We start from the raw sequence: 27,188 nt of genomic DNA, 5'->3' as shown, positions 1-27,188 counted from the left end.
AGTCAAATCAAGACAGGAGTTTCAGCCCATCAGTGGTAGAGCCTTAAGAAGTGTAGTGGTTCAGAGGGACCTTAGAGTTCAGGTGCACAGTTCACTGAAAGTGGAATCACAGGTAGACAGGGCAGTGAAGAAGGCTTTTCACCTATATCATTAAGGGCATTGAGTGTAGAAGTTGAGTAGTAATGTTGCAGTTGTACAGGACGTAGGTGAGGCCACACTCGGATTATTGTGTTCAGTTTTGGTCACCTTGCTATAGGAAAGATGTTAAACTGAAGAAAGTGTAGAAGAAATTTACAAGGATGTTTCCAGGAGTCAAGGATATAGGGAGAGGTTGGACAAGCGAGAACATTTTTCTTCAGAGAGTAGAAGACCGAGGGGGGATATTAAGGAAGTGTATAAGATCAGGAGAGGCATGGATAGGTGAAGGCAGTCAGTCTTTTGCCCAGAGCTGGGGAATCGAGGACTAGTAAGCATCAGTTTAAAGGTAAGAGGGGAAAGAAGACACAGGAACCTGATGGGTATTCTTTTTTTATGTAGAGGGTGGGTACGCATATGGAATGAGCTGCCAGTGGAGTTGGTTGGGGCTGGTACATTAACAGCAATTAAAAGGCATTTTGACAAATACATGGACAGGAAGGGTTTAGAAGGACATAGGCCAAGTGCAGGGAAAGGTGGTCGGAATGGACCAGTCTATGACACCACAAGTGTTTCCTTCTCCAGGTAAGGAGGCTGCAACTGCACACAATATTCCAGATGCAGTCCCGTCAAAGCTGTATATAACTGGATTAAGCCATTTTTGCTTCTGCACTGAAATTCCCTTCGCCTTCCGAATTGATTGCTGCACCTGCATACTAACTTTTAGTGACTAGTCAACAAAGCCAGCTAAATCCCTTTGGAGCACCACATTCTCAAACTGTAAAACTTAAGAAATATTCTGCCTTTCAGTTTCTTCTATCCAATTAGATGACTTCACATTTATAGAAAGGTGAAGACCTAACTTTCTGGGGACCCAGGTTTGAATCCTGCCATGACATCTGGAATTAAGAGTCTCATGACAGCCATGAATCCATTGTCAATTGTCAGAAAAAAAAAACTCATCTCATTCTCTAGTATCCTATAGGGTAGGAAAGTGCCACCCTTTCCTGCTCTGGCCTACAGATGATTCCAGACCCACAGCAATGCAAATGACTCTTGACTGCCCTCTGGGCAATTAGAGATGAGCAATAAATGCTGGTCTGGCCAGCGATGCCCTCATCTCATGAATTATTTTTTAAAATTTATTCACATATTCTATCTACCATGTTCTTATCGGTTCACTTATTCAGTCCAAGTTCACTTTGAGGCTTCCTTGCTCTCAAATTAAATTCCCAACAAGTTTTGCCATCCAAAAATTTGGAAATAATCCAGTTGGTGAGCACATCCAAATTATTTGTACAAATTGCAAACAGTTGGGAGCCAAAGACTGATTCTGGAGGTACCACACGAGTAACAGTCTTCCAATGTGAGAATGACTCATTTATTCTTACTCTCTGCTTTCTGTCTATTGACCAATTGGCAATCCATACTAGTATATTGCACACAGTCCCACATGCTCAAACATTTTTAATTCGCCTCCTGTGCTGGACCTTATCAAAAGGCTTCTTAAAAATCCAAATTAATCAAATACACCTGTCCTCCTACATGTATGCCACAAGCTACACCGTCATAAAATTCCAACAGATCTATCAAATATGATTTCCCCTTCATAAATCCATGATTATGCTGTCAAAGTGTGTCATTCGTTTCAAGTTATTTCCAGTTGGAAATACTTTGGTGACAAGATCAAGTCAGAAGTTAAGAATTCCGTGGCGAAGAACTGTTTCCTCACAGTCTGCTTGCCATCTACAAGACACAAGTCAGGAGTGTGATTAAATACTCTCCACCTGCTTGGATGGGTGCAGCTGTAACAACACTCAAGAAGATTGACGCCATCCAAGACAAAGCAACCTGCTTAATTGGCAACCCATTGACTATCTTCAGCATTCATTCCCTCTACAAGTGGTGCACAATAGCAGCAGTGTGTATCATCTACAACACACACTGCAATAACTCATCAAGGATCCTTTGAAACCACTTTCAAAATGGCAGTGTTTGCTGACTCTGGAATTGCGGAGCAACTTATCTGAAAGCAGTTGGACCAAGGGAGTCAGGGGAAGTGGGTGGGAAGGAAACAAGTCAGGCATGGGATGTAGGAGAAGAATGGGAGAAGCAGTGGTTGGGGTAGGTGCAATGGAGGCAGTGGGGAGATCAGGCAGGGGGATAATTAAAGAAGTAAAAACCAGGAAATGTGCCTAGTACCAACAAAGTAGCAACAGGAAATTGCGAGAGCATAAGTGCTGGAGACTTATCAGCAGCTTCTCAACAGGAGACCTTGACAGTTAGGGGCTATGGTCCTAAGTCTAAGAGGGGTGGGGACAGGTAACCAGGGAGGTGGAACTGAAAGGATCCCAGAGGGACCCATAATGGAAGAGCTGTTTTTTATTAGACACAAGAAACCTTAAATGAAATTGTGGCCAGAAGTCACCTGACTTCTCTTGAGGATTAACTTTGAGCAGTCTTCTGGTGGAACCAATTTATGCTTACCCCAAGAAGAATCACAGAAGACATTTGAAGTTCCATAAGGTTCAGTTAGGAAAACAACTGCATGTTCTAAATGTATGAAAATTCATAGTGATCCTTCAAAGCAATTCTTGCATGAATGACATCTTGCCATTATGTGGAACAATGACTCATTATCTTTGTAGAAAGTAGTCATGTGTTTAAAGTCTGGCTGAGAACATCCATTCTGTGCAGAGACCTCAGGAGAACCTAGAAAGGCAATTTGAGCTACAACTGTCAACTAAATTAACTCAATACTATCTAAGGTCATTGCTAATTAGATTAGGTCTGGTCTGGGACCAGTAATTCACCTCGACCAAACCTGTGTTGTACCTAGCAGCACACTCTCTGAGAGCTTCATGTTCCTCAGGGATATGATGCCTACATGTTTGGGGGGGGGGGGGGGGGTGTGGTGGTTGCTGATGCCTGCCTCATTAGCCTGGACCAGAAGAAGGCCTTTGAGAGGATCTTGCATACCTCCATGTGAGACATGGTCTCCAAAATGGGCTTTCGGGAGGGAACCTGGAATTTAATCTAACTACTCTACAGCAACATCATTAGTGCAGTCTCAATCAATGGGTGGGAACCAGAAAGTTTCTGATTAGATCTGGATTCAGTCAGGACCACCCACTCTTTCCTGCCTTGTTTGTGTGTTATATAGAGCCTTTTACTGAGTCCATCAGGAAGCTTGCAAGCCTGAGATGGGTGTCTATTCCAGACAGCAGAGTTTGCAGATCAAAGGCTCCCTGTACATGGATGACATTGCCAATTTCTACTCAGATCTGCTGTCAGTGGCCAGATTCATGCACATCTGCGACCAGTTCAATCTGGCGTCGGGAGTCAAGGTAAAGCGAGGCAAGAACGAGGTCATGTTCTTTGGGAACTGGGCTGATTAATCCTTTAGCCCCTTCACCATCAGAACAAATTACCTGAAGATATATTGACTATGGTTCAGAGGGGCTAAGGTATGCACAAAATCTTGGGAGGAGTAAATTGCCAAGGTAAGGCAGAGAGTAGTCTTTTGGAAGCACCACTCCCTCTCCATCGCAGGTAAAACCCGAGTCATGAGTTGTGAGGCACTTTTTCTGTTGTTGTTCACAGCGTAGGTCTGGCCCATTCGCCAAACCTGCACCATTGTAGTCATTGAGGCATCTTCCACTTTATCGTTTTCCATGCCTGTGTACAAAGCTCTGGATAATTGCCGGGGGTGGGGGGGCTGAGGGAGGGGGGAGATGAATGGGGTGGTGGGAGGGGGACTGTACCCAACACCACCCTCATTCTGATGGCCACCTTTTGTGTGTGCAGCTGAATCAAGCGATGTGTAGACCCCCAGTATGCAAATACCAAGTGTTACCATGCATTGAGGTTCTAACTATCCCAGATGTTGCGAAGGGTGGGACTGGCCTCATTGCTAAGGAATGCTCCAAGTAGTTGGGCTGTTCCCTATCACCTGTCTTTCATGCAGAAGTCTGCAAAGAAAAACATCTTTGACCACAAGTCCATCAGGAAGAAGTCAGCATGTACTGTCCTCGAGACCGTGTGGGAAAAGGAGGTTTATCCTGTTGTGTGGTTCCCTGCACAGACTGTCAAAGTTATTTGGCAGAATGCCTCACCACCAGAACTTTCCGGAAGCACAAACACGTCACTTGACTGGTGGTGAGATGGGATCCTTCTTGTCTGCCTGGTCTGCCTTCATTGAGGCTGCGGAGGTCTAGAAACTGTCACACATTTCTTGCTGGAATGTGCCTTTACAAAGAAAGTCTGGAGAAAGATTCAGTTGTTTTTGTTGAGGCTCGCCTTGAGCAGTCTGTGACACAGGACTCTGTGCTTTATGGTCTGTTCCCCGGGATGCACATCAAGACAAACATCAACTGCACCTGGAGGACTGTCAACTTGGTGAAAGACACTCTTTGGTCTGCCCAAAACTTGCTGGTCTTTCAGAGCTAGGAGTTGACACCAATTGAATGTCATAGACTGGTACACTCAAGATCCAGGAATATGTACAAAGGGATGCACTAAAGCCTGGGGCAGCTGTTGCCAAGGCACAGTGGGGAAAGACAACCATCCATTTATGCTGAAGTAAATGGGGACCTTTTCAGTTACCAGACCCTCCCATTGCCTCAAATGTATGTGAATATAACTCTGCACAAGTAAGAAATGCCTTTGGGTTTGTTTGTTGGATGGAGTCAAACTTCAATGTTTATTTGGAACAAAAACAGAAGTTACTGGAAAAACTCAGCAGGTCTGGCAGAATCTGTGGAGAAAAAATAGTATTAATGTTTCAGGTCCAGTAACCTTCCTCAGAACTGATGTTAACTTGGAAAATATAGGTTTTAATGCAGAACATAATGTGGGGGGAAGGAGTAAGGAGTAAACAACAGGGGGAGATAGAGCCAAACAAGAAAGAAGAACAGTTGGACAGACAAAGGAGTGGATAATGATCTAGATAGAAAGGTGAGTAGCTGTTAATGGCTAATAATAGGTAATGGGTAATGGCAGACTTTGTGATAACAAGGCCTGGTGTGAAGGGTAGGGAGCGAGGACACAGGGGAGTTCATGCCCTAAAATTATTAAACTTGATATTGAGTCCAGAGGGCTGCAGGGTCCCCAAGTGGAAAATGAGGTGTTGTTCTTCCAACCTGTGTCCATCCAGCCTCACATTTTATTATCTTGGATTCTCCAGCATCTGCAGTTCCCATTATCACTGTTGTTCTTCCAACTTGCTTTGAGCTTCGTTGGAACACTAAAGCAAACCTGAGACATAGTTTGGCCACAACTTGCCCCCTTCAGTGGTGAGAACGCCCTCGACTGTGTCTCCTGCATTTTCTACAACTCATCCCTCACACTCCCTCCCCTCAACAACAACTAAAACAAAATTCCCCCTCATCCTCATGTAGCACCCCACCAATCTCCAGATCCAACGCATCATCCTCCAACACTTGCGCCATCCGAAATCCAACCCCACCACCAAAGCCATTTTTCCCTCCCCACACTTACTTGCTTTCAGGAGGGATCACTCTCTCTGTGACTCCCTTGTCCACTCCACACTCCCCTCCAGCCCCACCACACCCGGCACTTTTCTCTGCAACCGCAGGAATTGCCTTACCTGTCCTTACACCTCCCCCCTCATCCCAGACCCCAAGAAGACTTTCCACATCAAGCATATGTTCACCTGCACATCTGCTAATGTGGTATACTGCATCCGCTGTTCCTGTTGTGGCCTCCTCAACATCAGGGAAACCAGGCGGGGGCTTGAGACTGCTTTGTAGAACACCTACACCCGGTTCACACTAAACAACTGCACCTCCCAGTCACGAATCATTTCAACTCCCCATCCCATTCCTCAGCCGACATGTCCATCCTGGACGTCCTGCACTGCCACAATGATGCTACCCGAAGGCTGCAGGAACAGCAACTCATATTCTGCTTGGGAACCCTGCAGCCCAATGGTATCAATGTGGACTTCACAAGTTTCAAAATCTCCCCTCCCCCTACTGGATCCCAAAACCAGCCCAGCTCGTGCCCGCCTCCCTAACCAGTCCTTCCTCCCACCTATCCCCTCCTTCCACCTCAAGCCTCACCCCCATACCTACGAACCTCATCCGACCCCCTCGACCTGTCCATCCTCCCTGGACTGACCGATCTCCGCCCTATCTCCCCACCTACACTCACCTTTACTGGCTCCATCCCACCTCTTTGATCTGTCTGCCTCCTCTCCACCTATCTACTCCTCTATCTATCTTCTATCCATCTCCCCCTCTCTCCCTATTTATTTCAGAACCCCCTTCCCCTCCCCCATTTCTGAAGAAGGGTCCAGGCCTGAAATGTCAGCTTTACTGCTCCTCTGATGCTGCTTGGCCTGCTGTGTGCCTCCAGCTCTACAGCTTGTTATCTTAGAACAAAAGATAGATATTTGCTATTGGGAACTGGTCTGGAAAGATATTGCAGGTTAACTAGTGTTTTAAGAATACTGCAGATGATTCGGTACTAAATGTTACACTCAGTACTGGCAGTTGGATGGATGTTGAATTAGTCAACATAGGGAGGATTGGTGTTGGTCAGCCAACTACAGAGAATGTGCAAAAGAAAAAGAAAAATGGTTCAACTGTTGCTAACTGTGTTTTGGGAAGGAGGCAGTTTTGGATTTTGAAAGCTTCCGGATAATGTTGCTTTGGTTTGCTCCCTCTGGTTTCACTCTTGTTGTATTTCAAATCAGGCTGACCTCTGACTATGAAGTCATTGATTGAGGTCACTCACCCAAGCCAATGAGGAAAGCCCTGGCTGACCAATATAACCAGGCGATCACACTGACACTCGATGCCTTTAGGAAGAGGTGGGCACCATGTGGGCGTGGGGGTGGGATGCTTTTTCTCCCTCCTCCAATTCTGTTTTGAGTTGATCCCCACTCTCCCCTTCAATTTTTATTTCACGCGAGCATTGCCCCGGCCAGGGCTGTGCTTGTCACTGGTTCCCTGGCCACAGGGGTGTTTTACCTGGTGGTAGAATATTCATAAAGTTATTTATACAACAGGTGTTTTTACTGTGTTTTGCACCTACACACACGCAACACGGAAAAGATAAACACCATTGCTGTAAGCCAGTAGTGTAGGGGAAAAAAAATATATAACCAGATTAGAATCTCTTCAGTTCAGGCAACTGAGTCCGAGCTGGATGGCCACAGCCAGTGCACTTGCTCAAGTAAGTAAAGGGTGACTTGGTGACAGGATGGCTGCCTCTGTGCAGTTATTTCAGTGGCAATGGGAGAAAACAGGACGTGCCTGAAGAACATTCGCTTGCAACAGTCATCTTGGAGTTGGGTTGTTGCTGAATGTTCTGAGAAGAGAACCCCAGTCTGTAAGAAGTGGGTTACTAATTCCGGAAATCTGCTAAGGGTGTTGGCATTGACCAGTGATTTCAGAATTTAAGTAAGATGTACAGTCCTGTATGTCTATAATACAACCCATCATCCAGGGATTTCACGAGGGCCTGGTATTCATTATGAAAGTGATTATCAAGCTGGCAAATCACAATTTTTTTTTCTTTTTCAATTTATCCCTTGACTGTGCATCTGTCTATCTGTCAATGTGATATCAAAGAAGATTGGGTTTAGATCAAAGGTATTAATTAGATCACCTTGCAGTTTATTTATGTTCTGTTAAAGTTACATGAACAATAAAGTGTTAATTTTTATTTCAGCTATAAACATGATGTCCAAGATCTGCTATTTAAAAAGATAGTAGGAACTGCCGATGCTGGAGCATCTGAGATAACACGGTATAGAGCTGGATGAACACAGCAGGCCAAACAGCATCAAACGTCAGCTTTCCCGCTCCTCTGATGTTGCTTGGCCTGCTATGTTCATCCAGCTCTGCACCTTGTCATCTATTTATAAAAGGAATAATTGGGCAGTTTTGAAGGTCATCGAATGTTTAATTTAATTGTTCTATAAATCTGTGATAGTGAGGTTTGGCTTGCTTGCCCCTGTGTTGTAACACTCTCTACAATGAATTATGTTTCTAAAGTCTAACAGTTACAAGCATAGCCTGTTCAGACTTTTCTCAAAAAACAATCCATATATTCCGGTTATTAGTCTCATCAACCTTTTGTGAGCTGCTTCCAATACATTAACATCCTTTCGAAAGTCAGTGAGGTGTGCTTCCTGATCAACACTTCCTGCTGCTCAGATGTAGCAGACCCTGGTGAGCCACTGCTCCCCAGACCTAGAATATTTTCAGTAAAATGTTGTCCTTACTACTTACCGTGAGCGTTCGCCTCCACCATCCTGACAGCAGTCTACATCTACAGCACATGTGAAGAATGCTGTCGACCTGATTTACACTGCCACCATCACACAAAACTCCCCAAGTCCCTATTTATTGTGACCAGCAACTTCAACTAAGCCAACCTCAAGCAAGTGATACCAAAATACAACAACACACCTCCTGCCCCACCAGAGGACTGTACATTCTGGACCACATGCAACACAATCATCAAAGACGCCTACCGCTCAATTCCCCCACCAACACTTTGGAAAACCAGATCACAACACTGTGTTCCTCCTCCCAGCTTACAAACAGAAGCTGTGCAAGAGAATCCTTCACGAAAAGAAGTACAGTGCTGGTCCGAGGCAGCAGAAGACTGTCTCTGGAACTGCTTGGGCTCGATGGACTGAACCATGTTCAAGTGTTCAGTGGAAAACCTAGACAAGTACGCCAACACCATCATGGATGTCATTAGCAAATGCATGGAGAACTATGTACCAAAAAAGTCAATCCAAGTGTTCCCCAATCATAAACCTTGGATGAACCAGAAAATCCACTCCCTATTGAAGGCCAGATGTGCAGCATTCAAGATGGGTGACCCAGACCAATACAGAAAATCCAGAAATGACCTCCACAAAGCCATCAGGGAGGCCATGAGGCAGTAATTAAGACTGAGATAGATAGGTTCTCGATCAAGGGTTATGGGGAGAAAACATGAGAATGGGGTTGAGGAACATCTCAGTCATGATTGAATGGTGGAGCAGACTTGATAGGCCGAATGTCCTAATTTCTGCTCCTACATCTTATGGTCTTACTGGACCAAGTCAGAGGCCCAGACCGACCAAACAGACTTCCACTATCTAAGGCAAGCCTAAACGACATTTGGGATACAAAATGAAACAGTATAAGATAGCAGACACATGTGTATGACACATCCCTCCCTGACGCACTCAATGCTTTCTACGCTCAGTTTGAGCAGAATACCACCAGCATGGCGATGCCTATCCCAACAGGATCAGACACACCTGTTCCCTCTGTCACTGCTTCAGAGGTCAGATCAGTCTTCCTAGGAATCAACCTAAAGAAAGTGATAGGCCCTAGACGGTGAGCCCAGCCAAGCACTCGGACCCTGTGTGGACCAACTGGTAGAGGTATTCAACGACACCTTAAGGCCTCATTCTCTCTTTGGAACATCAAAAATTAAAACATGGAGTTCCTCTTACTGAGTTACTGACCATCATTCCAATGAAGGTGCTTGCTGGTTGCTGATAACTTTGTGATCTCAAGCAGATAACAAAACAAAAATCACAAATGCATTATTTAAAATATAGATGATACCCTCACCTCTGAAAGTACTTTGATGCGAGCCTTATGGCAACCCAGTTGTAAATCAAGCAGGACAGCTTTCAGCATAAACTCAGTTTGTGTCTCTACATCACCATAGGCCTTTGCTTCTTCCATCCCGTCTTCACAGAGCTGAGCAGTCTCCAAAAAGTCGTCTTCTCCTTAATTATAAAAAGAAAGATTTTCACAAGGCTAAAGACTTTTTCTTCAAGCGAGTTTTGAGAAGATTTGTAGCTCAGGTTGAGTTTCTGGATGTGAGTTTGCTCGCTGAGCTGGAAGGTTCGTTTTCAGACGTTGCGTCACCATTCTAGGTAACACCAGCGCTTCGTCGGAGGCTCACTGATGATGTTACCTAGAATGGTGACGAAACGTCTGAAAACAAACCTTCCAGCTCAGCGAGCAAACTCACATCCAGAACTTTTTCTTCTGTTTCCCGTTTCCTCTTTACTTCTTTGTCCCACTCTCAAACTTTGATATGACTCAAAGTTAAAGTAACCGATGGGTAATAAATATTTTCAAAAAGCAAAACAATAATTTTTCACATGAAATTCACATGAATAGGAAAATAATTACACAATAATCAATTAATAATGACACCAATCTTGTGGATTTAGTTGCCCACTCTGCCTTTAAAATTTCTAGATTATTCAATCCCTTGCAATTTTCTCCCATCCATTCTTAAAAGGATGTAACCTAATCTTATGAAGGCTGCTGTCTTTTGGTGTCTCAATCATTTAGCAATGTTTTGCTTTTGTACTAGATATGATTCTGTGGGTCGCTAAGCTATGGGAAAATGAGAGCTGAATCTGAGCTCTCTTGATAGTCACATGTGGTTTCTGGGCAAGAGTCACCTAAAAGTTAGCAAGTCTCCCCTTTTACCAAATCTAAGGACATTAGTAATCTTTGTAGGAAGCTGAGATAAACATACACCCAAGATGAAGGGGGAACTGTTTGGACAAAAGTGAATATCATGAACAGAATTTGTGTATTCCTTTTTACTGCCCATGACCAGTATCTCTGGTATGCAAAAGGGACGTTTTCCTTGTCCTCAAAGTGAGTTTTTAAATAGTTATTTATTACAATGCACTTTCTCAAATTTTAAAAAACAACATTTCACACTCTTAAATACACAAACCTCACATACAGATGAAGTTCAACCAGTACGGTTGCAACTTACGAATTGCAACTTTTGTGGCAGACCTGTAGTTCCTTAGATAGAGTTGGTGCTTTAAAGTTAACTGAGGGGCTGATAAAGCGAAGGATTCTCAGTAATCTACATGGTTTCTTATTGTTGAATTTACAGCAGGCAGGTTCAAAGGTAAACCTCAAGTTGGAAATTTGAGGAAGAATCTTTCTCCCACTTCCAAGATATCACTGTTACTGGTTGCTAAGATGATTTGCAGCTTCTGCTGGTTTGAAAACAAATTAGAATAGCCTCCTCATTATTTGACAAGTTCAAGGTCTTTTTTCAAATAAAGGTGGTGTGTTGATTATATATCCTTAACAGTGTAACACCATGAAAGTCTGAGACAACCATTCAAATTTGAATGAGGGGCTATCCTAATATAATGAGATCCATTCACATTCATTTTACACACTGAGTTTTGATGTTTCTTTTCATCTGTGACAAACCAGAGAGTTGTTTCGAACTCCATACTTATGTTAACTATAATTACAACATAAGAGGCAGGAGGAGAAGTAGGCCATTCAGTCCACCAAGTCTGCCCCACCACTTAATGAGATCTTGGTGATGTTATAACTCACAACTTACTCCCCAGCCTTTTCTCCAGAATTCTGAATTCCTTTAGTGACGAGAACTCTTTTGAGATTGACTCAGCTTTGAGATAGATGTGTCCGCTACAGAATTCCAAAGACTGGATGAGATTTTGCTCACTGAGCTGGAAGATCCGTTTTCAGACGTTTCGTCACCATTCTAGGTAACATCATCAGTGAGCCTCCGGTGAAGCGCTGGTGTTATGTCCCGCTTTCTATTTATCTGTTTAGGTTTCCTTGGCTTGGTGATATCATTTCCTGCATTGGTTATGTCATTTCCTGTTCTTTTTCTCAGAGGATGGTAGATTGATTTGGAGCCTATGTGTTTGTTGATGGAGTTCCGGTTGGAATGCCATGCTTCTAGGAATTCTCGTGCATGTCTCTGTTTGGCTTGTCCTAGGATGGATGTGTTGTCCCAAATGACATCACCAATGCAAGAAATGACATCACCAACCCAAGGAAACCTAAACAGATAAATAGAAAGCGGGACATAACACCAGTGCTTCACCAGATGTTACCAAGAATGGTGACGAAACGTCTAAAAATGAATCTTCCAGCTCAGCGAGCAAACTCACATCCAGAACCTCAACCTGAGCTACAAATCTTCTCAAAACCCACTAATTCCAAAGACTCACTACCCTCTAAAAGAAGAAGTTCTTCCTTTATTGCAGTCTGAACTGGGTGACTCCTTACTCTGACCCCTCTGGTCCTAGTCCAGTAGATGAAGGAGAGACATGATAAAGCACGTAGGAAGTCCAGAAAGCTAAATTGTATCTATTTGAATGCAAGGAGCTTGACTGGTAAGGCAGGTGAACTTAGAACGTTGATCAGGACATGGGACAATGCTATTGTTGCAATCACTGAGACATGATTTGAAGGAAGGGCTGGACTAGCACCTCAATTTTCCAGGGTATAGACATTTCAGGGAGGATGGCAGGGAGGTGGGTGGTGGAATGTAAGAGAGATGGGAGCATATCTCTTGGGAAACCATCATTGCAGTAATAGGAAGGACTTCCTAGAAAGAACTTCAAATGAGGCCATCTGGGTAGGGCTTAGAAAGAAAAAAGGGTGATTACTTTGCTGAAGGTATACTGCAGGCCTCCCAAGAAGGAGACAGAGGAACAGAAATGTAGCAAGTCACAGGAAGTTATGAGACAAATACAGTTATAGTTGTAGGGGATTCAACTTTGCTGTCATAAATTGAGATTGCCTTGGTGTGGAAGGATTATATAGGCTGGAATTTTTAAAGTGCACCTGAGTGAGCTTTCTGTGCCAGTACATAGATAGTTCTACAAGAGATGGGCAGTGCTAGAACCCATCCTAGGGAATGAAGCTGGTCAAGTAGTTGAAGTGTCAGTGTTCATAGTGCAGAAGTTGAGTGTCGGAATTGGGGGCAGGGGGAGGCCAATTTCAAATTCATTAGACAGGATGTGGTAAACATAGACGAGGAGCAGCTACTCACAGGTAAGTCTATGTTTGGAATATGGGAGTCGTTAAAAAGTAGTATAGTGAGAGTTTAGTGCAACATGTTCCTCTAAGAGTGAAGGGGAAGGACAGCAAGTCCAGCGAACCCTGAATGTCAAGGCTTTTCAAGAGTTTGATAAAGAAAAAGAAAGAAGCATATGTCAGGTTCAACACAGTGAAAGTAAGGGAGGCCTTTCAAAAAGTATTAGATACCACAGGTGGTTGCCTAAAAATAAATTAAGAGGGCAAAGAGCATCCACAAAATATCTGTGGCACATGCGTTAAGGAAAACCCCAATACATTTTATAAGTAGATGCTATAAATAAGAGATTACCAGGGAAACAGTGAGGCTATCTGAGATCAAAGAGGCAATCTGAGCATTGGGCCAGAGGATGTGTGTGAGGTTGGGGATTTTAGTTGTAATGGGTAGGTCCCAAAGCTTGTTATGGCTAATAAGGTGGAGTATTAGATGTTTTAGCAGGCATGAAGATGTGTAAATCCCCAGGAGCTGATGAGCTGTATCCCAGGCTATTGTGGGAAGCAAAGAAAGACATTGCTGGGGCCCAGGCACTGATAATTAATATCTTGCTGGCCACATGTTGAAATTCTAATGTATTCTATTATTATCAACAGACTTCATTATCCTTTGCACTCCTGGCTGACCTCCCAAATTTTACCTTCCATAAACATCAGATCATCCAAAATGCTGCTCCCCGTGTTCTAACTTATCCCAAGGACTATTAACCCAACCACCCCTTGCTTGATTCCTTGTTAAACACCAACTCAATTTAAAAATTCTCATCTTTGTTGTCAAATCCATCCAAGTCCCACAGAGGTCTTTCCCTATCTGTGAAATCTCCTCCAGCTTCACAACCCTCAAGGTATCTGTGCTCCTCCAATTCTAGCCATTTGCAGATTGCAGATTTTAGTTGCTGTACAAGCAGTATTGTGTCTTCAGTTGCCGAGGCCCCAATCTCTGGAATTCTGATATATTTTCAATAATTTCAGTTTTCATTCTCTGGAATTCCCTCTCTTAACCCGTCCATCACTCTGCATCATTTTCCTCCTTTAAGATGGTTGTTCAGCCTGTCACCTTGAGCAAGTTTTCGGTCATTTGCTGTAAAATCTCTTTATGTGGCTCAGTTTCAGACTTAGTTTTATACCACACCCATAAAACACTGGGATGTTTTATTGCATCAGAGGTATAAAATGAACGTAATTTGATGTGTAAATGGATTCCAGGTTGGAATTATGACCAATAGGCAGTCTTTGATGTGCTGTCTGGAGCCCAGTGCTACTGATACAAAGGCCTGAAGGAACCATCAATCCTGCATTCTGAATGGTATGCTGCTGTTGTGACATAATAGCTACATATTGAGTAAGTAAAATCACTTCAATTTGAGAAACTGAAAGAGCTGACATGAGATACATGCATAGGAATGAGAATACAGTGAGTGATATCTATGCAAACATTCATGATCAGACAGTCCGCTGGTTTCTGGCAAGATTAAATGAGATGATGCCGTATGCGCAGACAGCCTTATGACCTTCCTTATGCAGCACTGCACTGTGAACTGAAAGATGCTGCTTTTAACTCCTGTAGCAGCTGGGAAGGAGCCAGAGTCACAGTCACCTTGATTTTAAATTTTGCAATATGGTCTTTGTCTTGTTTTAGATTTTTGAATCAATTAAAATATCGTTCACCAGTCAAACTTAGCAGCTTATTGCAACTCAAAACACTTAATGGAGGTCTTCAAAAATGTATACAAATGCAGTAGTGATCAGAAGGAATAATTCAGCAACTAGCTAAGTAGTAAATGATCCCTTTAAATAGCACGTTTTGGGTGGGTATGGAGTGAGTCCATCATTCCTACTATTGAAATGTGTTTAGTTTGGCATGAGTGAAGCATGGTATTTCAAAATGAACAGTACTGGTGTCAATTCAGCATTGTACACTAATTGATGTCATAATGTGCCTGTTGTGTATGGTCACTAAGCGTACACATGCTGAACAATTTTACAAAAAGGTTTCCCAGCATGCTTTGGAATTATATATATGCATCTTGAGCATCATTTTTTTAAAGTTAAAACGTTTAAAACCAGGAGTCACAGAGCCCGCTGTATTTTAACAGTTTAACAGTAGAGTGATTGTAAATGTGATGAGTCTTTTACAAACTGCTTGCCTGGAAACAATAAGAGTGTAAGCTCTGAAAAAAAAAACATGGTTTCTAAAAAAAAAACTTGGATGGACCAAGAAATAAAGCAAAAAAGAGAACTAAAAATCAAGAGTCAGGGAAAATAGAAACTGAAAACAAAATACCTTTACTTAGCCTAATGCCATATACTTGAGCAATCAAGGCAGTCACCATAACTAGCCGACATTTCCACCAAAGATTCAGATTCAAGCGTCCACGTGCTTCCATGTTGTAAGGGTCTTGATAGAGATTTTTATTAGTCTGGTCTTCAGCTGACTGAGAAAAAGCATTCTCCATCACATAATGAAAAAACATTTTAAGTTTGCTTTGAACCAACTCAACAAGACAGCATCAGATGAAAACTGTGTAAAAACATATTCCCCAATCAAGTGAGCAGAAATTCAAAAATCAAACAGCTCCAATATGAAAGTTGACAATGGGAATTAAAATTTGCAATCGATATTGAGCACAGACTTCACAACTTCAGTAAGTAGAAGCAAAGTACTATGGATGCTGGAGATCTAAAAGAATAAAAAGTGCTGGAGAAACTCAGCAAGTCTGACAGCCTCTGTGGAGATAGAAATAGAGTTAATATTTTGAGTCCAATATGGTTCTTCCTTGCTACCACTTGAAGTTCCGAAGAACAGTCATATGTTAACTCTGTTTCTCTATCTATAGAATCTGTCAGACCTGCTAAATTTCTCCAGTATTTTGTTTTACTTATTACTTTCACATCAGACATATTTCAATATGTTATTAAGGCAGCTTGGTGGCTTAGTAGTTAGCACTGCTGCCTCGCGGCACCAGTGACTGGGGTTCAATTCCAGCCTCGGGTGACCATGTGGAGTTTGCACATTCTCCCCGTGTCTGCGCAAGTTACCTCTGGGTGCTCCAGCTTCCACCCACAGTCCAAAGATGTGCAGGTTAGGTGGATTGGCCATGCTAAATTACCTGTAGTGTCTGAGCATGTGTAGTTTAGGTAGATTAACCAAGGGAGGTGCAGAGTTAGAGTGATGGGGTACAGGGGCGAGTCTGGGCGGGATGCTCCTAAGAGAGTCGTGAGGACTTGTTGGACTGATGGTCCACACTGCAGGGATTCTATGGAATATATAAATGACAATTGTCAATCATCTGCTGTAGAGAAGTGGAGGACAATAGTGGACATGTACTAGCATTTTGTTGCAAAATCTGATTGATAAAATGCTTTAAAGTTTTGTTTTAATGCAGAGATACGTATTCTCAAATTCATAACATGTTTAAAAGGCAAAATTAAAAGGTACTTGATCCAAATGACAATGCACACATGGAAGTAAACAAATACGATCCCAATGCTATTAAGAGAGATGTGACTGAATGATGAGCAATGCTGGAAGAACTGAATATTCAAGTATATTCAACATTTAGGAAGAATAAGCAGAAAATAACAAGAAGAGCAGTAGTTCTGTTAATAGGATGGGATTAGTATATTACTGAACGAAAAGCTTAAATCTAATGTCAAATCAGTTTAGGTGGAGCTAAGAAATAGCCAAGAGTAGTCGCGGTGTTAATAGGCCACCAAACAGCGGTGTTAATGCAGGGAATAGTTTTTTTTATTCATTCATTGGATGTAAGCGTTCTTAGCTTGGCCATGTGAAAATGATGTTATTGAATCGAAACTAGGGTCTTAAACTTAAACAAAGAACACTAAAAAGGTATAAAGGGCAAGTTGGCTGTGGTAGATTGCAAAAGTACATTCTAAGGTATGAAAGTAGACAGGCAAATTGCTAGCATTTAAATAATTAATACATGGTTTGTATCAAATATACATTCCTTTAAAGTGGAAAAAGATAACAGGAGATTCAACTGTAACAAGAAAAGTTAGAGATTGTATCAGTAGAAAGAAACAGACCTACAAAGTTGCCAAAAGTATACTAAGTCCAAAGATTGGGAGAATTTTTTGAATGCAGCAAAACAGGATCAAGAAATTAAAGAAAAAGGAAAATGGAACATGAATGTAAATTAAGGATAATCATAAACCGGGACTATAAAGCTTTCATAGCTCTGTCAAGAGGAAAATGCAAACATATGTCCATTAAAGTGATGGACAGGACAACTCGCATACTAATGTATGAATTAGGAACATAAGCAAACTACTTAGTTCCTCAAACCCACTCTATCATTCAATAAGATCATTACTAATCTGTTTGTATTTCAAATTCCACATTCTCATTTACCACTCCCACCCCGTAACTAACTTTTCATTTCCTTGCCTGACAAGAATTGATCTTCCTCTGCCTTAAAAATAAAAATATTCAGTGACCTCACTTCCTATGCATCAACCCTCAAAGGCAAAAGTTTTCCCATCTCTGTCCCAAAAGGACAAACCCTAATTTTAAAAGTTTCATATAATTCTACTCAAATCTACAAGAAGCACAGATTCTCCTTGAAAAGACCATTCAGAATCTTATTCACTGCAAAAAAATCACCCCTGGTGCAACATTGAGGGCCAAAGGGCCTGTTCTGCGCTGTAATGTTCTATGTTCCTTTTTTAAACTCCAGTGGAAACAAGCAAACTGTCCAACCTATTCTCACATGTCAACCCATTCATTCTAGATATCATTGAGCAAACCTCCTACAAACTGTCTTCAGTAAACTGATCCCCTTATTTAGATGAGGTCACTAAAAGTTCATACATTATTCAAAATGTGGATTCATCAATGTCCTTATAACTGAAGCATAACATCCTTACTTTTATGCTCAATTTCTCTTATTATAAATGATAGTATCCTACTAGCTTTTTTGATTACATGCTCCTGTTTAATAACTGTTTGCAGCTCATGCACAAGAACGCTTACATCCTTCTGCAACTAGGAATTCTGAAGTCACTCTCTACTTAAGTAACAGTCTGCTTTTTAATTCTTCTTGCCAAGTGGAACAACTTCATATTTTCCCACATTGTATTCCATCTGCCAGATTTTAGCCCACTCACTCAACCTATCCATGTCCGCCTGCAAACTTTTTATGTCTCCTTCACAGCATATTCTGGAGATTGTTAATCTCATGCATATTGCCATTTTGCTCCCTTTTTCTGAAAGAATGGTGCTCCGAAATAGACGAAATTCTACTCGAGTCTCCCTTAGGATTGTGGAGTTGTACTTCCATTCTAACAGTTCTTTCGGTAACAGACAACTGTCAGAATAGAAGGTGTATCATATTTCTTTTCCGTGGTATCAGTTGCAATATTCTGAAACTGAAAACTCCTGAAAGCAACTTTGACAGCTGCTGTCAAAGGGTAAATCCATAAAGTAAGCATGTTTTAGGGTGCTGGGATGATAGGCTGCCAGATGGGTAAGGGTGTGGTTAAGGTGCCAGGTAAGTAGAGTGCCAGCTTGACAGAAGGTTTGATGTCAGCTGGGGAAGTGCTAGGGTGCCAGATGGGTAAGATGCTGCAGGAAGGCAATAACGTGTCAAGTGAGTTGGTGCAAGGTGGCAAAGAGGCCAGTAATGCAGTGTTTAGAGAAGATCTGGTGGCAATGGAGGTCAGAGGTCAATTGACACACAAGTGGTTTGAATGCGGAGTAAAGCAAGTGAGTCAGGCCCTAAGGCAAATGGTATTATCAGGTCCTGGGGTGGCATATCAGATCTCCAGAGGTTGTTGGGTAGGCATAAGGAGGATGTAAAATGGTCAAGAGATGTATAGTTGGGGTTCTGTAAGCTAAGTACAGGGTCAGTTTAATTACTTACACTACGCATTAAGTAATCTTGAGTTTTCCTGAGTAACTATTTTATTTAATTTAATCTTTACCATCTGAAGTCTCTGATTTTTCTGGAGAATTTCAAAGGGTCCCAGGTGTACGGAAATTGCCCTGTGGAAAATTCAATTTTCTGGGCAATTCCTTTGGAGAGTGTTGCAATGGGTGTTTTAAAGGGTCCCGTATGCAGAACTCCCATTTGCCCTTTCATAACAATTGACATAATATCTGGTCAGTGGAAAATCTGGGCCATGCCTTCCTACCTACATTGGTGTCATCTGAATTTGCACCTCTCATCCAAATCATTGATGAAAACTGTAAAAGCTGAAGGCCCTGGCACAAACCTTGCAGGACCTCACAGGTGTCAAACTAATTGGTCGACAGTTTCTGTTTTCTGTCTCCCTCAATTTTTGAACAGAGGGGTCATATTTTCTGATTTTCAGTCTGATGAAACCTTTCCTGAAATGAGGAAATTTTGGGAAATTAACACCAATGCAGCAAAAATTCATTTAACAATATCTTTTAAGATCCTTGGGTGAAATCCATTTCTACCAGTTTACTCAGTACCACTTCGCTGCGATTTTAAATTTCACCAAGTTCCCCTCTCTCTCCCAGCCACTTCCTAATATACAACTATTACTGGAATGATTTTTGTTTCCTCTACAATGAGGGCAGAAGCAAAATATGTGCTTGTATCATCTACAGTCACCTTATCATCCACTACTAACTCCTCATTCTCACTAAGGACAAACACTCACTTGATTTACTCTTTTCCCTTTTAAATACCTGTAGAAATTCTTGCTATCTGTTCTTAAATGCCTAGCTTGCTTCTTTTCACACTCTAATTTCTTCCTCCTCAATGATTTTCTAGTCATTCTCTGTCATTCTTAATATTCTAACCAATTGTTTGACCTGCCAGTCAGCTTTGTGCAATTATGTGCTTTTTGCATGAGTTTGGTGCTTTCTCTAACTCATTTAGATAACCACAGTTGGTGGGTCTTTCCTTTAGAATTTTTCTTTATTGTAGGAAAATATTTGTGCTGAGTATTCTGAAATATGCCCTTAAAATGTGTCTGTGTCTGTAGTAATCATTCACCTAATTTAGTACGGTCATTCACATCAGCTTGTACAGCATTCATTTGCCCATATTTATTCAACCTTATTTAGGCTTAAAATACGAGTCAGTCCCATTATTCTCCCTTTTAAACTGGAAATTTCAATCATATTGGGGCCACTATTACCCAAGGCTGCCTTTATTCTAAGCCATTAATTAATGCTGTCTAATTCCATAATACCTGTGTATGAATCTAGTTCTTTTCAAAAAGTGATACTCTAAGAAATTCTCTTGAAAACATTCAATAAGCTCTTCATTCTGGCTACAACTGCAACTCTGAAATTTCCAATTTATGTATAGATTAAAGTCACCAATGATTATAGAATTCTAAAATCCCTACAGTACAGATAGAGGCTTTTCAGCCCATTGAGTCTGCACCAACCCTCTGACGAGCATCCCACCCAGACCAACTGCAACACCCCACAATCCTTGCAACTCCATATTTACCATGCTAATTTATCTAGTTTGCATGGCCCTGAAAACCATGGGCAAATTAGCATGGCCAATCCACTTAATCTGCACATCTTTGGACTGTGGAACAAAACTGGTGTTATGAAGGGGCTGTAGGGACTGCTGATGCTGGAGTCTGAGATAACAAGATGTGGAGCTGAAGGAACACAGCAGGCCAGGCAGCATTAGAGGAGCAGGAAAGCCGACGTTTCAGGTCTGGACCCTTCTTCAGAAATGCTGAACGCTGAAATTCTGGAGAAAGGTCCAGACCTGAAACATCAGCTTTCCAGTTACCGGTGTTCTGAAGTTGTGTAGAGTAATCATGAATTGGAAGGCAGGAAGCTAGAATTTGTTTGTAAAAAAAAGGGAGAAGAGTGCGTGGTTCCTTTAAGAAGTAAAGTGCTTTTCAAGGCTTAGAGATTTATAAAGAATAAAATGTATTTGTGTGTAGCTGAAGACGTACAGCTAGTTCTGAAATTGAAACATGTATCAGTTGGCTGTGTGATTAGAAACGTCAGGCTTGATTTAATGCTTTAGCAACTTGCTGGAACCAGCCAATCAATTTAAACGAAACATTTAGCGATTAAAAGTCAATTGAATTTAATTTTGATGGTTTTGACAAACCTTGGACCAATGCTATTGTAAGAAAATTGGTATGTCAACCGAGGTACATAAATAGAGGGCTTCTGAAAGTCAGTGTGGGAGTGAACTGCCATTGAGAAAAAAGTAGCTAGCTCTCACAAGAAATCCCTAAGCTCTCTACGAAAGCACCATCTATCCATAAAACGTACCATGGCACTTTTAACTGAGAGTCCTCACAGAAGACTTCACAGAGAAAACATCCCTGACAGCCAGATCAGCAGAAGAAAGGTGTTTATGACTTGAGAACAGCAGAAGAAAGGCTTATAGACTTTGAAAGACTGTTTTAATTTATTTTCTTATTTCTTGGGTTTATGTAAGTGGACCTTAGAACAGCATACCAGTAGAATTTAGTTCAGCTAGGGAATAGCTGGTAGTTAAGGGGCAATTATTCAGTTTGTTAGTAATTCTGTTAATTTTTTCACTGTTAGGGTTAAATAACGAAACTGTTACTTGTAAAGTGAATAGCAGGGATTCTCTTTCATTTAATCACTCTTTTTAATAGATTATAAAGATGAGGTGAGCTTCTCTGGGTGTTTCGAGTTTAATTATTAGAAGGGAACCTATACTCCCACATAACATATTGGGGGCTTATGTTTTGGTTTATCTATCAGAGGTGTTCGACCTCCCGCTTTGATACACCAGGTCACCCGGTAGAAACCCATGCAGATATGTGGAGAATGTACAAACTCCACACAGGCAGCTTTCCAAGGATGGGATCTAACCCAGGTCACTGGCACTGTGAAGTAGCAGTGCTCACCACTGTGCTGCCCCTAATGGCAGTCCCTTTATCACAAACAACAATATGCGAACCACTCCCACTAGTAACCTCTTTCCCTAACTATTCCTTGTCTCCACCCAAACTGATTCTAAATCCTGATCTCCTGAACCAAGGTCATCCCTGACTAATGCACAAATGCGGTCCTTCATTAACAGGGCTACCCCTCCAATTTACCTAGCTTCCTGCACAACTCGAAAGTCATACACCCCTATCTTTACCACCTACAGCCATATCTCCTTAATAGCTATCAGATCTTAATTATTCATAGTGGAGGTTAATAAAATAGCAGGGAAAATTTAATAAAAAAACACTTAGTGTCTGTCTTCCCAGATACCTTCCTTGATACTCTAGAGAACTAAGGAACTAGTGAGAATGATGAGCCAAAAGAAATCAAGCGGTACAAAGTAGTACTGGGGAAATTAATAGGTCAAAAGCTGGTAAATCACTTAGACCTGATGATCTACATCCCAGAATGTTGAACGAGCAGACGGTTGAGATAAGTGGTGCATTGGTGGTCTTCCAAATATCTAGAGATTTTGAAATGGTTCCTGCTATTTGTTTGTATGCAAGTTTTACCCTACTACTTAAAGAAAGGAGGGTAAGACTGACTTCATTACTAGGGAAAATGTTAGAATTTATCACAAAAATATATGCTAACAAGATACTCTGAAATCAACAGTAGGATTAGGCAGAGTTAACACAGACATTTAAAAGGAGAATTGTGTGCGTCAGCCAGCTTTCTTGGAGCTTGTAAGAATGTGACCAATAGAAAAGGTACAGGAAAGTTAATTGACATGGTGTATTTGAATGTTTAAAAAGGCTTTTGATAAGGTCACACTCGAGATTAGTGAACAAAGATTAGAATCTATGGGATGGGGCTGTAATATTGGTATGCATTGAGAATTGGTTTGCAGACAGGAATAAATGGATTATTCTCAGGCTGGCAGGCTGTGACTAGTGGGAAGCACAAAGATCAATACTTGGGTCCCAGCTATACACAATTTATATCAATGGTTTTGATATGCAATCCAAATGAAATACCTTTTTAAGTTTCGTGATGACATAGAACTGGTGGGAATGTAAATGGTTAATTTACGTCTGCTGTCTTGTACCAATTTAAATAGTGGAGTGTTTAGAAAGTTTAATGCTTTACTTGTACGTCATGACATTAATAGAGAATTGATATTGAGGATATTGACAAATTATTCTAACTCTTCCTGTGTGTAGATCCAAATATCCAATATTCCAAGGCAAATTTAGAAGATATTGCTACTAGGTGACAGAGCTGTCTAATAGATGAGTTAGTGAGAATGAAACGTGCTCCCCAAAAACCAAAATGTAGCTTTCAAAAATCAAAAAGCAGCCCTCAATAGAATTTCAAGTGGAATCCTCGAGAAAGCAAAATCATTTTGACCTTCTTCCAAGTGGATTTTGAAAGACTAAGTGAGTGGCTAATAATATAGCAGATGGAATGCAATGTGGAAAATTGTGGAAGTTATCCACGTTGGTAAACAGAAATGCAGAGTATTTCTTAACTTCAGAGAGCTCAGGAAGTGTTAATGCCTAAAGAGACCTGGGTGACTTCCTTCATGAATCATTGAAATCTGTAGCATGGAATGAAAATTCAAAATAATTCCTTGGATAAAGCAACCGTCTAATGAACAAAATCTAAATGGACTGGGCCTGTATTCTCTTGAGATTAGAAGAATAAGAGGTGACCTAATTCAAAGATATAAAATTCTTACAGGGATCAACAGGTAGACGCAGAGAAGATGTTTGCCCTGGGTGGACAAGGGAGGTAGTTTACAGAACAAGGAGATTAAGTCTCAGGATCTAGGCAGACCATTTAAAACAGAGATGAAGACAAATTTCTTCACTCAGATGGTAGTTTGCATTTCTCTACGTGAGGGGGCTGTGGAGGCTTAGTCATGGAGCAGATTCAAGACAGAGATCGATAGATTTATAGATAATGAAAACATCAAAAGATACAGGAATAGTGCAGGAAACGGCATTGAAGTGGAAGACCTATCATGATTTCCTCAAATGGTGGTACACCTTGATTGGCTTAAAAACCTACCCCGCTACCTATTTTTTTTGGTCTGTTCTTAAATTTCCTGATCCAATCTACACACCTCAGTGGTCATGATTGGGTTAATTACAAAACAAGTTGCACTGATATGGTGTCTTTGATGTCAAAAAGATTCCAGTATGTTTCACAGGAGTATAAGCAAAGAATAATGCTTGCTTCAATATTTACATTAGACTTCATCATTTGCTTTGAATAGGAATTAATGCATAAATCTGATATAAATAGCAGCCTAACTTACGTTGCTCTCAACTGGTGTACTTCTAAGTGCTGATGAAGGAGGCTTTACATTGCTTTGTTTAACGTTAATCAAGATTCTGGATCTTTTTAAGAGCTGAACTGCAGATAATGCAATAGCAGCACTGGAAAGAATGGCAAACAGACATACATGACATAAAGAGGCACTTGTGAACCATTTTATGGAAACATTCTGTTTATAATACATAATTTCAGAGTGCAATGTAAAATATAAGCTTCATGACAACAATAGCAAAATGGAGAGAGGAAATAATGTTGAAATGTCAAACATTCATAATGGAAATGCTTTCTCTGTACGTATTGATTTGTACATTATTGTTGTACAGTAAGAATTTGTTTCACTGCTGAGTTTCAGTTTTTAAATTACATAAATATAATAGTAAACAGTAGATTTAATTAACCTGATTTTCTTTGTCAGCTGGATCAAATATTTCCTTCTTGTAGCCTGAATTCAATATACATATGTTTCAATCTTAACTCTCATAAGATCTGTACAGAATGTAAACTAGTTCTGACACACACTGTTAAGTCTACTACCTGAACACAATGGCAAGTAGGAAAGTGACCAGGTGAAAGAGAGGGAAGTGACCAGGGAGAAAAATAACAGCTCCTGGCAGTCACAAGGGCCTGATTCTGAGCGGGAAAGGTAGTACAGCCCTAGGGAGAGGAAAACCAAGTTGTGGGGGCAGGAAAACAAAATAATATCTACTAATGTTGTTTGCTATCAAACTTTGCTTTATGAAGTGCCTCAAAATATCTTCATTTCTTAAAAGGTGCTAAATTGTTGCAGTTTGAAAAAAGTACCTTAACAATCCCTACATGGAATTTGTTTATCCATCATTTTTTTTCACACAATTTAGGATATGAACAGTGCTCAGTACTTCAAAAAGAAATTCTACCTGTCAGAGAAAGGCTGCTGTGTCTATGGGTTGGAATTTATCCTCCTCACTCATGAATCTGAGGACAAGGGAGGTATGCAAAATCCAGCAGGTAGCCTCATACCACAGCCCCCGCCCTTTCTCCCCACTCCAACATGCCTGAAATGTTATTGGATGGCCTATTTAGGCCACTTAAACCTGGCCCTACAACCTTTCTCACTGAGGCTCTGACCTTGGAAAACTTGTGCTCCCAATCGTATGCGGAGTTGCTGAGACTACAAAACCACCAGCCATCTGACTGGCTTGCAGCTTTCTAAGGAAGGACTTCCTTCTAAAATAGAGGCACAAATCACACCTTAAGGTAATTAACAATGCTCTGGGCAGGAAACTGATGTGGGAGCAACTGCTCTGATTGTGGCCAGGCTCCCCTTTTTTAGATGGGGAAGTTTAGTTGGCCCTGCAGAATCTAACCACCTGGTCTGTAATCTAGGATATTTCAGATATGGGCCAGGATCTGTATGAATGCACAAAAAGTATCATATGGACTGAAAATGTGGTTTTTGTGACCATTGCAACAGTGCAAAAATAAGGCTGACCTGTACCTAAATGCTAGTTGCAAGTTTTGGAAAGCAACTGCTGCAGCCTGACATTTAGCATCAATGACCATCTCTAGTTGAGCAGGTGCAAGATTAGCAAATATAAGATCATGTTCTTTTTTCAGTTTGTCCACCAAAATGTTTAACTTCTTCTGTACATCTGCCAAGATAATATCCTGCAACATTAAAAAATCAATCCATTAAATTAAAAGAAAGACAATAGAGCTGCATAATAAAAAGTGAAAATGTTTAAAAAGTATTGTTGTAAAGAAAAAGCTACTGTTAAAACTTTAACACGTAATTGTTAGGACAGACAAAAACAATACTCCCAAACAGATGATGTTACCTCTAGACCAAGCTCTAAAATCTGTTTTGGTTTCCACAAACACCTCTTAGAAGTAATCACACTAAACCTCCAAGTCAATGCATACCTCCATTATATAGATGATACATGTGCTATGTTTTAATCTGCAGATAATTGCAAGAATTTCCTTAATGGGCTCCATGCAATGCCCAAATTCAAATTTGAATGAAACCATCAAACAACTCCTCTTTCTTCAAATTTTTACTTGAGAAACCTGAAAATGGGTTTGCTAATACTACCTCCCTTTATTGGTCAATATATGTATTGACATTCTTACAGGAAGTATCTATTAAATTCACTTTAAACTATTATAATACATGCACTCAGACAGCTACGGGAAACTATAGGAACTGCTAGATCTGGTGTTGTAGAGGAGACCTACTTCTTGCTTTAATTAGTAGAGTCATTTGCTGTTCACAAGATACAGGTTATTGCATATTAATAAGGTAGCTACAGGTTACATTTATATTATAGACATTGTTACAAAGACTTTGAAGAGGACCAGATTTTAGGTTTCAATCCTTTGAGATTCTAAGCTGTTCTACCCAGATGACCATATACCATCATCAATGTGGGTGATGCTTATGGAATTTCTCCCTTTCAGAACCCACATACAACATTACCTCAAAAGCTATTTTATCATTGTTAGTGTTATACATTTATGTATATAATTATGTGAAGTTATACACATTGGCTTAAAAGAAAACAGAAAGGAAAACTATTATTTAAATAGTGAGATATTGGAAGTATGGATCTGATCATCCTTGTACACCAGTCAATGAAAGTAGACAGGCAGGTGCAGCAAGCAATTAGGAAGGCAAATGGTATGTTGCCCTTCATTGTAAGAGGATTGGAGTTCAGAAGATGGGAGAGCTTACCATAGTTATATTGGGCCTTGATGAGACTATGCCTGGAGTATTGTGTGTAGCTTTGGTCTCCCTACATGATACTTCCTCCTGGACCATGACCCCACCGTGACGCATCAGGCCATTGTATCTACTACAGTAACTGATCTCATTTCATCTGGTGACTTCCCCCACACTGCTTCCAAGCTGATAGTCTGCCAGCCCTACACGACTTGCATCTACCTCCTACCAGAAATCCACAAGCAGGACT

At 41.0% G+C, this 27,188-nt stretch overlaps 1 protein-coding gene and 1 long non-coding RNA gene across 5 annotated transcripts in view; one reads left to right on the top strand and one right to left on the bottom strand.

Annotated features, from left to right (window-relative positions):
- LOC125463059 (cilia- and flagella-associated protein 54-like) overlaps positions 1 to 27,188 on the bottom strand; it is a 437,943-nt gene that overhangs the window by 87,140 nt on the left and 323,615 nt on the right. Inside the window, exons 52-55 of the mRNA XM_048553715.2 lie at positions 25,715 to 25,884; positions 24,218 to 24,338; positions 15,301 to 15,451; positions 9,744 to 9,904 (exon numbers count right to left, since the gene is read on the bottom strand). Coding sequence (XP_048409672.2) covers positions 9,744 to 9,904; positions 15,301 to 15,451; positions 24,218 to 24,338; positions 25,715 to 25,884 — 603 coding nt within the window. The remainder of the gene's footprint in view (positions 1 to 9,743; positions 9,905 to 15,300; positions 15,452 to 24,217; positions 24,339 to 25,714; positions 25,885 to 27,188) is intronic.
- The window catches only part of LOC125463061 (uncharacterized), a 172,379-nt gene that overhangs the window by 109,475 nt on the left and 35,716 nt on the right, over positions 1 to 27,188 (top strand). The window lies entirely within an intron of this gene.

Source organism: Stegostoma tigrinum, chromosome 25 (genome assembly GCF_030684315.1).
Source record: "Stegostoma tigrinum isolate sSteTig4 chromosome 25, sSteTig4.hap1, whole genome shotgun sequence".
Classification (NCBI taxonomy): domain Eukaryota; kingdom Metazoa; phylum Chordata; class Chondrichthyes; order Orectolobiformes; family Stegostomatidae; genus Stegostoma; species Stegostoma tigrinum.
The sequence above is the reverse complement of the archived record's forward strand: the minus strand, read 5'-3'. Positions and strand labels throughout refer to the sequence as shown.